At 38.2% G+C, this 15,337-nt stretch overlaps 1 protein-coding gene across 3 annotated transcripts in view; it reads left to right on the top strand.

Moving 5' to 3' along the window:
* Positions 1-15,337, top strand: part of LOC132795029 (uncharacterized) — a 70,970-nt gene that overhangs the window by 38,390 nt on the left and 17,243 nt on the right. For 2 of the 3 annotated variants that reach the window (XM_060805432.1, XM_060805431.1), the window contains 3 exons: positions 6,217-6,414; positions 7,528-7,648; positions 11,756-11,903. In XM_060805432.1, the coding sequence (XP_060661415.1) occupies positions 6,217-6,414; positions 7,528-7,648; positions 11,756-11,903 (467 nt within the window). The other variant, XM_060805433.1, reaches the window with a different exon arrangement.

Genomic DNA, 15,337 nt, shown 5'->3' with positions numbered 1-15,337 from the left:
AAAAGTCTTCGGTATATTTTAGTATATTAATTTTGCATATTTTGAGAATATCGCACTGTTTTGCTTATTTAAATTGAGTAGTGGATATTTCACAGTCGAGCACACTCAGCTGTAGCTTTCGTACTTGTTAATTATAGCGTAGATTGAAGACCAAAGCGACTCATAAAGTGTTTTCCGAGTCAAATGAAAATAGGATGCGGTTGTCAAAGATTGCCAACACATTAAGTTATCTAATAACGTGACAAAGTTAGCCACTAAAAATGCACTTGCTGTGTCAATGTTGCTGCCTATGCCAATTGACCTTGAAGTTAGCAGCAACAGTAATTTATGTTGAGTCTATTTTTGGTCTGAATTCTCCAGTTTGCATTAAGTGTGCATTCAAATCAAGTGTAATGGAAGGCGAGCTGGGTTATTACTGCTTACAATATCTATTTGCTGACACTGTGGCGTATACGTGATATATCAATTAGTTAGGCTAGCGAGATGCGGTAGCTTAGCTAAATGCACTTTTCAAGGTTTCACACAGGTAACGAACACACACACACACACACACACACACACACACACAAGTCAATGCAATTAAAACAAAAGCGAGCCAACTGAATCGCCGCAACTCGCCACTCGCAACAATGTTGGCGCAAAACCACCTGCTGTTGAGCGCTTGACGCAGCGGTTAAGGATGTGTAGCCAAGGGTCGTAAATCGAATATCCTGTTCGACAAAGTGCCAGTTGTTGTCCTTGGCATCGCATCGCGTCGCGTCGCGTCTTTCGCTGTCATCGTGTTTGTGGCTTCGTTCATTTATTTGATTTGCTTTTGCTTTTGCTCATTACGATTTCTGCTTTGATTTGCCGCATTATCCTTGATGCATAGCCATAGCCATTGCCATTGCCATTGCCATTGCTGTCGCTGTTGCTGGTTGCCTTGAAACCAGCGTTAATTACTTTACAATTACGCGACTGACTGAACAGCCGAAGGTCAAAACCAGCTGCAACCAAGCACTGAGCTCTCTCGTTCCTTCCTTGTCTCTGTGTGTGAGATTTTTTCCATTAGTAAACAAAATATTTGAAATATTCAGAGTCAAAGCTCGAAATTGATATGATGCTGTTGCTTGCGTTTTAATTAATTTCATTTAAAAAGATTATATTCGCAGCCCTCAGCTATGTTTCAATTGAGTTTTAACCATTTTCGGCTTAGGTGACAACTATTACGATTTTAATCAAGGATCACACTGATTGCCAATAAAACGGGTAATATTTCTGGACGTTGTTTGCGAATCATTTTAGTACTCTATCACTTTACAATGAGCTCAACATTGCTGACAATTAATTCCCCTTTTTGTAGTCTTTCTGTTTGCTTTTGCAACCTTTTGACCATTTTCAAATTGAGCTCAACAAAACATATTTCTTTACAGTTGAGAAACTCTTTTTCATGCACTTTCATAAAAGATTTTCGACAGCAAAAGTTCTCCGTTCGAGCAAATATTTAGATACTGTAATTAAATACAAATTGAGTTGAGAATGCAACTCGCAAATTGTTGTTCTTAACTGATTGCGATTTGGGTTAATTGCTCAAATGTGGAACTCGAGTGTAAGTGTCGATTCCTAATCTAAATAGGGCGCATTACACATTACGTATACGCCCCATACTACTGCAAATTAGTGAGGCAGGCACTTTAAATAGCCGTTTTACCTAATTTATATCAATTAGTTGTGCTGGCTTCTTGCTTCTTGCTACTTCTGTTTGCCACCTGGTCGCAAATTAAATTTTCGAAAGCAAAGGAGAGAGAGAGAGATATGGAGAGAAAGAGAGGCCAAAGCAGCTGTCATGGCAGGGCAAACAAAAGCACGGCGACTAATTTATGAAGGTACAAATATATATAAGGACGTTGCTCGGTTGCTTGGTTGCTTGGTTGGTTGGTTGGTTGAGAGTGGTTCGCCTGATAGTAAATAAATGCAAATTATCAGCGGTTAGTTTTGGGTTTACTTTTGGCATTAAGGCACGCCACGTCGCACGGGCCACTGCATAAACATGCTGACATCGACAAAATATGGTTGACAGCTCACCGAAAGCAAGAGGAAACAAGGGAACTATTTAGCAGGAAGCATTGACAGAATTTTGGGCGTGCTTAAAGGCGTCACCCCAATGCAAACCAGTAAAATTCTTAAGCACTTCAAAATTGAAAACAATTATGTTAATATGTCTCTTGCATAAATGGTTTATTAACTTTACAAAATTGCTTGAATTTCGCTATCAAAGAGAACAATTTCCTGTACATAGTCAAATTGCGTTGCGCTTGCAACAAACCAAAACAAATGTCATGCTGCAACATCTGTCACAACTTGTGCTGCTAAGATGCAACATGCAACTTTACAACTCCAGCGACAAGCGACAGGAAACAGCTGCGATTGCCACTGGTAAATTCCAGCTGCGGATTCATTTCACTAGCACATTTCCTGTTTCCCAGCAAGAGAACCACAATTTGTTGAATCAATTGAGAAGATTGCAAATTTGTTAAATGGATAAATTATTATTATATTTAGTATCGTAGATTGGATTTTAATTTATAGTTGCAATTATCTTAAAACAGAAGAATAATTCCAAAAGTATTTGTAGCTCTTATTAAAGTGCTAATCAAAAGCTATAAGATTTATCTTTATTCAAAATAAAAAAATGTTTTATATATTTTTATTCACTTTGTGTTTAATAGTGTCGATTGCGACGTTTTCTTCAGAGAATTAGCCATAATCAAAAATAGTTTTATGAAACTAAGAACTATAAGAAAGTTTCTCGCATTTTTATTTCATTTTCAATTCTCTAATCACCAAAATGACATTTTCTTAAGGCATAATTGAATAACTAAGCTGAATTTAATTAGCTATAATTGCAGTAAATTGCCTTTAATAGTTGTTTATTAAATTCTGAAGTTGCATTTGATGTGCTGCTTTAAAGAGAAAAGTAACTCGACGTCATTAAAATAGCATTAACATAAACTACATGCGAATGGAGAGATTTTGCATTTTCGACAACGACAACGGCTTCGAATCGTATTTGATCTAATTAGTTTGTGGCTGCCAATTACAACTGTAATTACAATGCACTGCGATTGTTTTGTTGCATTCTGCGTAATTGTTTAATTGGTTAACTGAAGACAAAAGGACTCGTCAGTTAGTACGATGTTAGTTAGTGGTGGTAAATGTATTGCATTGTTAGATCAACTGATTATATTTCGATTGTTATGCATTATGTTTGTAACACTAACTGCAGCATACCCTGTAAATTACAAGCTGTGGAGTTTTTGAGGGTATTCTCATTGCATTGATTTTAGCTTGCAGCTAGTTTATTAACTACAAATAACTGTGTCTCAAGTTGCTTAATGGGCGACGATGCTTTCGGACTGCGCTAAGAATTTGCGTCAGCATTTCATTTTAATTATGCTTGCAGCCCGAAGCAAAAATGCCAAATACGAAACGTGAAATGTGAAATATGAAATGAGAAATTTGAGCGGCAAAAAAAAAGTGGGAGATGAAGCTAATAAAATATAAAACGTCATATAATTCTTTGCTTTGTAGTTGTAATTTCAAATTGCCTTTAAGCTAAAATATGCTGGCACAAATTGATTGCGAAGTAGGTTTAAGGCATCTTTAAATTCATTTCACTTTCTGCAATGTGCAATGTGCGTGATTTTCACCTCAACTATTTACCAATTAATCAATTATTTATAAAGATGTAACCAAATGCTTCACATGCTTGTAAATTAAATTGGATTTAATTCGATTAATTACGACTGATTAAGTTACTTTCCATGTCGAACACACAAAATAGATTTTAACCTCGAAAAAATATATTATATATTGCAAAAAGTGCTTGTAAATCAATACGAATATTGTCAGGTTTTTGGTGTGTCACAAAAAAATTGCTAGGCTGCAAAGTTTTTTTTTTTGTTGCCAGCAAAATTGAGTATTAAAAAATAAATATACCATAAGCCGTCAGTTGAGGATTGGCCAGGATTTTTGTGTTGTATTCCAGCTAAAGCGAAAGTTATAAGGATGCTGTCACAGTCAATGGGGAGAAAACTTTGTTTCAAGTGCTCTCACTTTGACTTGAACTCCAAACTCGAAGGGTTTCGCATTTTGTTGCTGCTACTTTTCTTCATTTTTATATTTTTTTTTGCGGGTCAGTTGCAAAGATTTGGGTCACGACAAATATGGGAATGTTAATAATAAAACGAAGCGCAAAAGTTGAAACAAGTTTCATAATTTGTTTTTGGCTGGCGGTTCAATTTCATGCTGTGCTTGCTTCGATTGCAGGCGTCAAAATTAATTGCTCTCAACTTGCGTATACGTGATGTGCGAAAATGCATTAACAAATTACGCACAGCAAGCAAAACAACATTTTCACACGCACACTGACAGCCCAAATTGTTGCCCAAAGTTGGCCAATTAAATGCAGTTCATTTGTCATTTTGCACTTTGCCAAAGTGTGTGTTGGAAATATATGTTGTTGAGTACGAGTATATCTACATATATATTTTTAGTGAATTTGCTGCGGTTGCTAAAAACAGTCTCTGGGGGGGAGTCGTAAAGTTGGCGCAACTTTTCCTAATTATTTTATTATGCAGTCACTGAGTTTTGCGAATGTTGTTTTGCTAAACGGTTTTATCTGTCTGAGTGAGCTGATAATTTACATTTAATTTTAAGATTTCATTGAAATAGATTTTATGCACACAACTAATTAAAATTTTTCTCGACTAACCTGCCAGCTGCAGTTACCTAAGCAACCGCAAAGTGTGAGTTAGGGAAATATGATTTCATGAAGACCAGTGCCAGGCTGCACAAAACACTTCCTCATTAAGTTTCACCTGTGAATTGCACACACTGCAGTTTAAGAGAAGAGTGAAGCACAGTCAAAGGTTACCATAACACCTGCCAAATGAAATTAATTAAAAAGCTTGCTTCTCGTCGCTGCGCTCGTTGCTCGTTGCTAATGCAATTCAATTGCCCAAATGTCTGTTTTTGGGGCCCTGTGTCTCACTCAAGATGACGAAGGAGGCAACAATTTTAATTGGCTGTCGCTCGGCTGGTCACTTGTTCACATGATGCTGATGATGCCGCATGTTGTTGCGTGCCGCGTGTCGTGCACCGTGATTTCCACGTTAAGCCCACTAAATTGCCAAGTTGGTTGTCGGGTTTTGAGCAGTCCCAAAACATTTGTTAATGCAATGTTTGTTGGTGAGCACAATGCTATTGTTGTTGTGGCAAAATGTTGGCAGCCATCTCTATTTTAAAAAGCACTGCTTGTCATAATATTCAACTCATTTTAATTGGCGAACTTGACAAACAATTTCCGTGGCACAAAATATGCGGCTTTTGCATTTAGCTGTCAAAGTTGAGGTAGTTCAGCATAAAAGTGATTGGCTGCTAATTTGTAGAGTGTATTTAACGGTCATAGTTAAGGTCGCTAAGCGAAGAATTGTTTAGATGGTCTTATAGACTTCACTCTCACTTTTTTAAAGCAATAACTTGATGACCTATTAAATAATGAATTTACATTACTTTCATTCAACGACCACGGTTGAGGCCGCGAAGCGAGTACTGAATGTAACTAGAAGTGCTTAACTCTTACTTACTTACATATTATTTATATAATTATTAGGCAAGAACAAAGCTGTTTCTTGTGAAATACTTACCATTTGCATTTAACGACTAGACTTGAGACCGCACAGAGAGATTTGTAGTCGAATATACTTTTGACTTTCACTTTTATGGCGCATTAACAATTCTTGTTCACTTTAAATTTGCATATGCACTAGAATGCTGTCGCCTTCACTCAATGAAATCCGATCGGCGAATCAATGAAGCTGAAGCTGCCACATAATGCAAAATGTATGCAAATATATTTCGGCAGCTGCTGCACATGTGGTCGACATCGGTCGTTTATTGTTTCAATTAATTGCGTGCATGCATACGACAATGTATGTTGTTTTTTTGTTTGGGGGCAGAGCTAATAAACATGCAAAATGTTTGCAGGCTAATTTTAAGCAGATTTATCGTCGATTGCCACACGCAGCGAACTGAGTTAATTATGCATGTACTATATATATTGTGTGGGCTAATGAATAAGCACCAACTGAAACTCTATTTGACTTTATCTAATTGTCTCTCCCGCTCCCGCTCTCTCTCTTTCTCTTTCTCTTTCTGTTTCTATGTGTTTCATAGATCAACGCACAAGGATGATTTCGGCACACAGCGGGTGTACAAGAAGACCTCACCGAATTGTGTGCTCACCTTGTATTTACCGACACGTGAGATAACCCTGACCGGCAACAATCCATCGGTGCTACGTGGCATTGTCTTTGTCGACCCGAAGGCCATCCAAGGATATCGTGTCTATGCTCAGCTAACGCTAACATTTCGGTAAGATGATGCGCTTTTGCAAGGCAAGCAACACCAATCACGCACACACACACACACACACACACGCACACACATGCATAGTGAGTGACATAGACACACAGAAAAGTGGACAGATGTGTTGCAACAAGACACATGCCACATCAGTGCTGCCAACTCGCTGCGATTTCCTCTTTAAGTATAACGCTAAACAGCTGTCTGTGCTAATTTCACATACTCTCTAGCTAGGATGATATTTTATCAGATGGTGAATTTTATATAATTTTATTAGGGAGTTTTTAGTGACTAAGAGTATTTTTAATTTTATATTTTATTTTATGCGTGATTTAAAGCCGTTGAAATGGGCAATTTGAGCATTCCAAAAATGCGCAACATCTCCCAGTTTCGGAATCTATATTGTGTAAAAATCAATCAGTCATGACAATTATTATCATATAATTAGATACTTACATTCTGCAATATTGTTATAAAATTTAATGCAATTTTGACAGCTGATAACTTATTGAAAAGTGGTAAAAGTTATAGCTAAATTATAATTTCTCAGTGAAGGGAGCTGCTGAAATTTGAAATTATTATGTAACCAACTGCTAAGTATGGCAGCTCGAGCTAATTAAACATTTTCAATATTTACATGAGAGACGTAGACCACAGATAGGTGAAGGTAAAAAGTAGTATACGAATTGAAATGCAATTTCGAAATCTTCTTTGTGCCAACAACTCAGTGTTTATTTGCTGTATAAAGCACTGCCAACCAACAAAAAACGTGCTGACAATTCGCTGAAACTTTTAGCTGTGAAATAGCTGTGGCATATTTTGTGTGGCAACGCCATAAATCATAGCCGCAAATGCTCGTAAACTGAGGCAGCACTGACGAACAGCGCAAACAGCAACCGAAACACACAGACAAAGATTTCGAAATTGAAATTGCTGTTTCGTATAGAGAAATATGTTCTCAGAGAGAGAAAGAGACAGAGATAATAGGGTAGAAAGTAAAAGCGAGCGAAACCCGCCCTGCAGGTGGTACGCATAATGCATAAATAATTGCTACAATAGCTGCTCCCATTGTGATTTTCATTAATGTTCTACCTGTTGTTGTTCCTTTTGCTTTTGCTGCAGCTATGGCCGCGAGGACGAGGAGGTGATGGGCCTGCGATTCTGCAATGAGGCCATCATGTCGCTGCACCAGATCTGGCCACGCTTGGAGGAGCCGTCGCGTGAATCTCTCAGTCCACTGCAGGTGAGTCTCAAGTTTCACTCTCATCGTCATTCTAATTCTGCAAGCCGGATCGATTGACTGACTGATTGCCTGCCTGTGTGTGCGGTGTGTTTATCTTACATTCCTTTTTTTTTGCCGCCGAGCGGACACTTTAAACGCGACTTGGCACTTGGCATGACAGCAGTAGAGCAGTCGCTGAGGCACATCGAGGCAGCTGTCCAGCTTCGTAACTTGGCTACCAAGTTTCCAGCGCCATTAAAACTGATAGGCAAAACTCAACAAGGCCAACGGGCGTAATCATTTCTTGTTGTTCTTTTTTTGCTTGACGCTTTTACTTTTTATACCCGCGACCCATAGGGTATAAGGTATATTTGGAATATTTTGCACTTTATGGTATATTTTGAATGTAGTAGTATATTAGTATACCAAATATAGCGTTTGGTATATTGTTTATGTGGTATATTCATTTTGCATATTTTGCACTCTATGGTATATTTTCAATTAACTATACCAAATATTTTGCGGTATATTAATTTGATATATTTTGCACTTTATGGTATATTTTGAATGTAGTAGTATATTAGTATACCAAATATAGCGTTTGGTATATTGTTTATGTGGTATATTCATTTTGCATATTTTGCACTCTATGGTATATTTCCAATTAACTATACCAAATATTTTGCGGTATATTAATTTGATATATTTTGTACATCATGGTATATTTTCGATGTAGTACATTTTTTTGGTATACTATTTTGATTTTATTCAATATGTGTAGCGGGTATCTCACAGTCGTGCACACTCGACAGTAGCTTTCTTACTTATTGTGTTTGTGCGTTGTACCCCGCGCTGTCCCCCCTTTACTAGTCTACGAGTACTGCCAGTCAATATAATAACCACAACCAAAGAGCCACCCACAAAAATGCCGCCTGCAATAAAAAATTGGTGTTGTATCTTTGGGGAAACGCTTGCGAACATCGGTTTTTAGCACCTTCGTAACGAATCACCAAGGGGGACCAAAACACAAAGCTAGCTAGGAAGATATTATAAAGCAAGTAAGTGAGATACGAGATAAATATACAGAGAGAAAGAGATTTGCTGTCTCAGCGGTTTGCTGGAAAACTTTGTTCGCTGTCAGCTGATACAGTTGAAAGGCGCCATCGAGCGATAATCGCTAATTGCTATTTATGCTGACTCTCTATCTTATTTCTGTGTTATGAAGTTGGCACAATTTAAAGTCAACACTTAGTAGAATAGATAAGATCTTCAGACACCAACAATTTTATTTCGATTAGTATTTTTATAGGATTTTGATTATTTCAAGCAAGACAATGGCCAGATGTCGACAGAGATTTTAATAGAATTTCTAATTCAACAAAATGTGCATAAAATTAAATAAATTTTATTATAGTAGTATAATAAATGTGAATGTTGTTTAGTATTGCTTTACTGAAAATGAGTAACTTAAATCGTTGTTACTATTTTAAAGCCTGTTTGCATAATTCCAACGAATTCAACGTATACGTAATATCACTCATACGCTTCCAAAAAGTCGCTTCGTTACAAATAGAGGTAGATAGATTTCACGTGCCGCTAGTCGAAGCAAAAAGTGATTAATAAAACATCAAATTCACAGGAATTTGAAACAGTTTATTTCCCCCCTTCCCCCTTCTCCGTTTTACAGTTCTGTTGATTGAAAGAAATAAATCGAATAGCTCTTTTGCCTTGGCATTCGTAGTGGTGATTTGATGGCACGAGCTGGCTGGCTATCATCATCTCACGTGCTACACGTTCTGTGTGTTTTTCTTTTTTAGATTTAAGAGAATTGCCGATGTCCTGTGTGTCCTTTGGCGTCCTTGCCATTGTTCAGCATCCTCAGCAGCTGCTGAGCTGCGTATCTTTACTGCTTCGATGGCTATTAAAAGACAGGGCAGTTTACCGCACTTAAATCAATTGAAAATCAATTTCATTTAACTAAAAGCTAAACAAATGTTTGTACATTGTTTCCACAGAAGCTTACGATACCTGTGTGTATGTGTGTGTTTGCGTTTCTGTTTGTGTTTATGTCTGTGTGTATGTCTGCGGACAATTGAGTTGAGTCCCGCAGAAACTTTCAATTTGAACTTTTCGTTTTATTAAATTTTGACATGCAATCATTTATTTAGCCATCACATTTTTGACAGCCAACCGAAAAGAACTCTGGCAAGAATTTGGTTGGGCAATCAGTTAGCCGCCCGATTCTGAGACTCAGTCTCAGTAAGTTTTTCTGCTCGCTTGTCCTGCCTGCGATTTGCATAATATATTTACTTATTTATTTACTGTTAGCAGCCAAGTAGCCGCTCCTTGAAACACAAACACAAACATGCATAATTAAATAAATTTGACTTTAATAACTTGTCCGGGAAACGAAACGAGGCAAAAGTGCTGCCCAAAAATTTGTTTTAAGAATAGAATGAAAAACCCGCTGAAAAGCCCGAAGAGTTTTTCGGGAGAGGGAGGGGACAATTGTTAGTGTGTCAAGCGGTAAATTGTTAGCTTTACGGATGGATTCCTGTGTATAACAAACAGCCAACAAAGTTGTAGCTCGATTGATGCGATTAATTGATACGCGATAGGCGAGAAGCTTCAATAAGGTATGAGTAGTAAACGGTATTTCTTCTTAAATTCTAAAGAGCTAAAGCAAAATTGAAGAAGGTAAATTAATTTCATTATAGAAATATGCATTGCAATAACAACAGAAAATATATATGTATGTAAGTTGAGCATATTTCTATAGCAATGTCGAAATGGCATTTCAATTTGTTTTGGACGACAACACTTCGAAGAGTTGTGCAATCATCTCAAAAAGATTTGTTCTCCCCGACAGTATCTCAGACTTTTTGAATTACGGCGACAGCAGATAAACTGTGTGTTGTACACTGTTTTGAGCATTCATCTTTCAGGCCCAAAGACGCAGACCTTGTGCGACTTTTGTCTGACAATTGCAGCTTAAGGAGACATCCTTGCTCCTTTTCTGCGTTCACTCTCTCTTTCTTTCTTTCTTCTTGCGAGGCAAGTGAAACGCACTGAAATTAGAACAAAAACATTTACAGAGTCTTGAGACAATTGGAGGTAGAGAAGTGTCTTTAAATACTTTTCATTGAAATGCCAGCACAGCAGCAGTTCAAGGCAAAGTCATAGCCAAAGTTAATGCAAAACAACAGAGGAAGTGGAAGAAGAAGACGAGGAAGGTAGAGAGAGAGGTGGAGAAGTGCCCTTGTGGCCCTGCTGTGTTGTCCCGCACAACGCAGCTGAGGCTGCAGATACACAGATACAGATACAGATACACAGATACACGCGCCAACGATAAGACATTAAAGTATAAATCCAAGGGCAACACTCGGGAGAGAACCAGAAACCAGAAACAGGAGAGCACAGGAGAGCATAGCAGACCAGTATAGTATTATACATATATATATTATTGTTATGCCGACTACATAATCAAATGCAAATGAAATGCCAAAACCAGTGGAGAAACAACAAAAGCAAAGCCCAAAACAAAGCCGCCAAATTCGAAATGGTTCTTTTTGGATAATCACAAGGCCAAAACACACACACACACTCAATTACAAATTAAAAAAAAAACAATTGAACTCAATTCATCAATATTTAGTTTGTCCGATGTAATAACATTCATATTTGCAATTGTATATGCGAGATTTTCTATTCCCCAGTTATGACTAAATTGTCTATGTAAATTTCTGCGTGCGTCGAATTCTGGCTACACTGAGAGCAAAACATGCATACTATGTGGTATATGCATTTTGCTTTATTTGGAAACAATTTTGTACTTTAAAAAAATATAGTATTGTGATAGTATTTTTTCACTTGAAAATCTTGTTGCTTATTCTGGGGAAAAAATCCGAAATTGTTGCCATAAGATTCACAAAAATACTGGAATGCATTCCCAAAAAAAACGAAGCTGAAAAAACCTTTCATTTTGATAAAGTGCAAATAATATGCGAGATCAATTTTTTGTGCTCTTCATTGCCAGAGTTTGTGTTTGCTTCTTAATCAATTCGAATGCTAAAATTCAATTTACAAAAGTAACTTATACGAGCAACTCTGCATTGTCTATGATTTCAGGAGGCATTGCTGAAGCGTCTAGGCGATGGCGCCCATCCGTTCACCCTTTCGCTGACCGCCCAAGCGCCGCCAAGTGTCCAACTGGTGCCGGCCAAACGTTACTATGGAGCTCCCATTGGCACCAGCTATGATGTCCGTTGCTTCATTGGTAAGCTTTTTGCATGATTCACACTCTGTCCCTATCCCCACAAAAAAACCCACAACAACATTTTGGACACCGACCTAACACCACCCACAAATTCATTCATTTTGGAGGACACCGCACCACACTACTGCTCAGGTGAGGTATTATCAACAGCTACAGCAATAGCAAAAAAAAAAAAAACGAAGCAAGGTCGAGTGAAGAGAAACCGGATATTGAATACAAGTATCAACTGAAGGACAACTCTTTTTCCCGAAATGACACTGAACAACAACAACAGTAACAAAGGGGTATTAAGAGAGTACGAGAAAAGCTGTGGCAGAGTTTTGATGGACAGTCGATGGAAGAGACTGCGGTGCATGAAGCTGCGAAAGGTTGTTCGCCGTGATAATAGAAGCTTCCCTTACCATTGAGATTTAATGCATTGAGCCAGTGTAATTATGCTGAAAGCTCGGCGATGACTTCAAACACCTTTCAAAGCTTGATCAACAATCGAGTTTTCAGGTTAAAGCTCAACACAGCACGCTGAAAACCATTCTCTTGCTTAAAGCTCATAAAGCTGCTGATCGCAATTCAGCAAGTTCACGTGCAACGCCAAAGCTCTGCCACAGCTCAACCTCAATGCACTTTTCAACACGGAAACAAACAGACTTGAATAATTCAGTTGTCGGACTTAATGAGAAGACTGAAAGTTTAGTTAGGTATCATAAACATACACATTTTTTAAAAAGAAAAACAGCTTTCATTACCATTTGCTTCATTCATAAACTCATTCATTCATCAAGCCATTGCCAGCGCTAATCGGGCCAAATATCGAGAGTGAGTCGTGGCTCAGCCAAAAGATAATGACGTCCGTCTAATATGACAATCGAAATGAACAAGACTCAACGTTTAATTGCAAACATATATATATGTCTATGTCTATCTATTGATGAAACCCATGCCCCTTAAACAAAAGAGATGAAATGAGTGAAGGAAAAATACCATCGAACACCTATGACGTCAGCAAGGATGTGCAAGAATTGTTGTTTCTGATTGATTCGATTTCTGTTTATTTCGGATTGCCCATAATATTTTATTTAGTTCTCTCTTTTACTGGCAACTGCTGTTGGAAATTAATAAAATCTCGAGAAATGCAAATAGAAATAGAAAAAAAAACGATGCAAATGAAAACGAACATAGAATCAATATAAAATGCATGCCGTAAAAACCAGATGCACAACGAGCCGATGATTTTACCTGTCTGTCTGTCCACTCGCTTGGCCAATGGGGAATTGGATGTGCAATGCCATTTTTCGCTGGTTTCCCTCACATGCCCTGTAGTGCAGTGTGAAATGGGTAGCATAGGCATTTATAAGCTAACTAAATTCAAATTGAGTGTCGATTAAGAATTTCATTCTTACTTATACACATATTGAATATTTAGTGTGCGCACAAAAGTATGCAATAATTTTTGTCACCGTTAACAGAGTATTCTTGGAGTCGAAACAGCTTGGCAAGTTTCGTTTTTCAGTTTGTTTTCCTTTCGAATTTCGTTGGAATTGCCGATGGGCGTTGTCCTTGCTTTCATTTTGCGTCCTTGATGCCACCTCCGTTGCTCTCTCGCTCCCTCTCCCCCTTCTCCCCCACCACCAACCAATTTGTCTTTGGGCATTTGGCAAGGTAACTGTGAATTGTACTGCATACCTAAGTATCTACTCTAACCATGTATGTCTTCAGCCACACATACTATATACATATATGAAATATATCTGAAAATACGTATATACATTACTAGTTTATGTACTTACCAAATTGTGCCTTCAGTTTTGTGTGTGTGGGAATGAATTCAAGTGCAAATCAGGATTAATCCTTTGTGCTCAGCAGTTGATTACAATTCGCAAATTATGTATGAGAATTGCGAGCGAACAATGAAGGCAACATATAGTACGACTTTAACATAATTTGCAACAGCTCAGTTCCAAATGAATATAACCAAAAGTGAACTAGCTAAATAATACAAACATTTTGTGCGTGTGCGTATGCCTGTGTGGGAGAGAGAGAGAGAAAAAGAGGGAAATATATGCATTTTTTTGTAGCCCAATACATCATCTTAGTATTTGTGCTGTGTGTGCTGTGTTTATTTTTTTTTTATTGTTCTGTGTTGTGTATTCTGTGTGTGTGTGTGTGTGTGTGTGATCAGTTGCTTCTATTCTTTTTCGTGTTGTGCTGTACTGTGTGTTGTTTATTGTGTATTGCACTTATCGAAAACCAATCCAACCCAATCCATTCAATCACCATCCAGCTGAGCCCACTGAGGAGCAACTATGAGTTGATGCCCCAAGGTGCAGGCGACGCCCGACACCTAAAGCGAGGCCCAGTCAGCGAAACAATCCGAGAGTCCACGATCCGTCAGCGCCAATTGAGCGTCCATTGGCGTTGCCAGCTCCAGCTCCAGCTCCAACTCCACCTTCTCCTCCAGAGCGTCGTCGAGCGTTTCTAGTGCCGCAGCGATGCGCTCAAATCGCAAATTTCTTGTGCAGATGCCTGGTGCACATGATGCATCATTGCGCTTGCTGCTGTCTCTGCTCGGCTCAAGGTAAGCACGCAGGGACGACAATGACAATGTGTTTGTGTCCACACTATACGTGTCCACAGTCTTCAGTGTCCTGTACCCAGTGTCCAGTGTCCTGTGTCCTTTGTCCAGTGTATTTACGCCTTGATGTGCATCTCTTGCTTTCTGTCTTGCCAGCAAGTTGTGTGTTGAAATAACAAAAAAAAAAAGAAGAAATTAAAAAACCAAATCAATGTAGCAAAAAGCAAAAAAAAAGTGTTCGTTGTTTTTTAATTGTGTCTTTCTGATGTGATTTTTCTTTTGGTATTTGATGGCTTCAGTTCAAATTAATCTTGTCTCTTGCTCTGATTGTCTGACTCTATTTGTTGTGAATGTAAATATATGTGTGTGTAAGTGCGACTGTGTGTGTGTGAGTCGAACTGCAGTTCATGTAATCGTTGTCTGTTTTGAATGCTCAAGCGAAACTCTTTCTCTCTCCTTCTCTCTCTCTCTCTCTCTCTCTCTCTTTGTCTGTCTCTGTATCACTCTGTGTGTGTCTTTTTACACTGTCGTCTCTTGTGAGTTTGTGAGTTTCTCACACTGTGTTCGTTTCAGCCCTGCAAACATGCTCCGCACCACAAAATTAATCGCATGACAGTTGTACTATCGATATCGATAGTTTCACAAATACGTTTTGGCATCGATCGCATTGCAAATGTTTGCAGGGCACTTTTGTGTAGTATGTTCATTGTTCAGTTTCATTCATGTTCATTACTCATATAACAAGCAAACTTCTTATTATAGTAATTTTAATAATAATGTGTATGACAACAAAAACCGTTCAAGTGGCCAGCCGCCTGCCTCTCAAGCTCCAAAACCCATAAATACAATTAATTACTGAATCTTT

This window comes from Drosophila nasuta, chromosome X (assembly GCF_023558535.2).
Source record: "Drosophila nasuta strain 15112-1781.00 chromosome X, ASM2355853v1, whole genome shotgun sequence".
Classification (NCBI taxonomy): domain Eukaryota; kingdom Metazoa; phylum Arthropoda; class Insecta; order Diptera; family Drosophilidae; genus Drosophila; species Drosophila nasuta.
The sequence above is the reverse complement of the archived record's forward strand: the minus strand, read 5'-3'. Positions and strand labels throughout refer to the sequence as shown.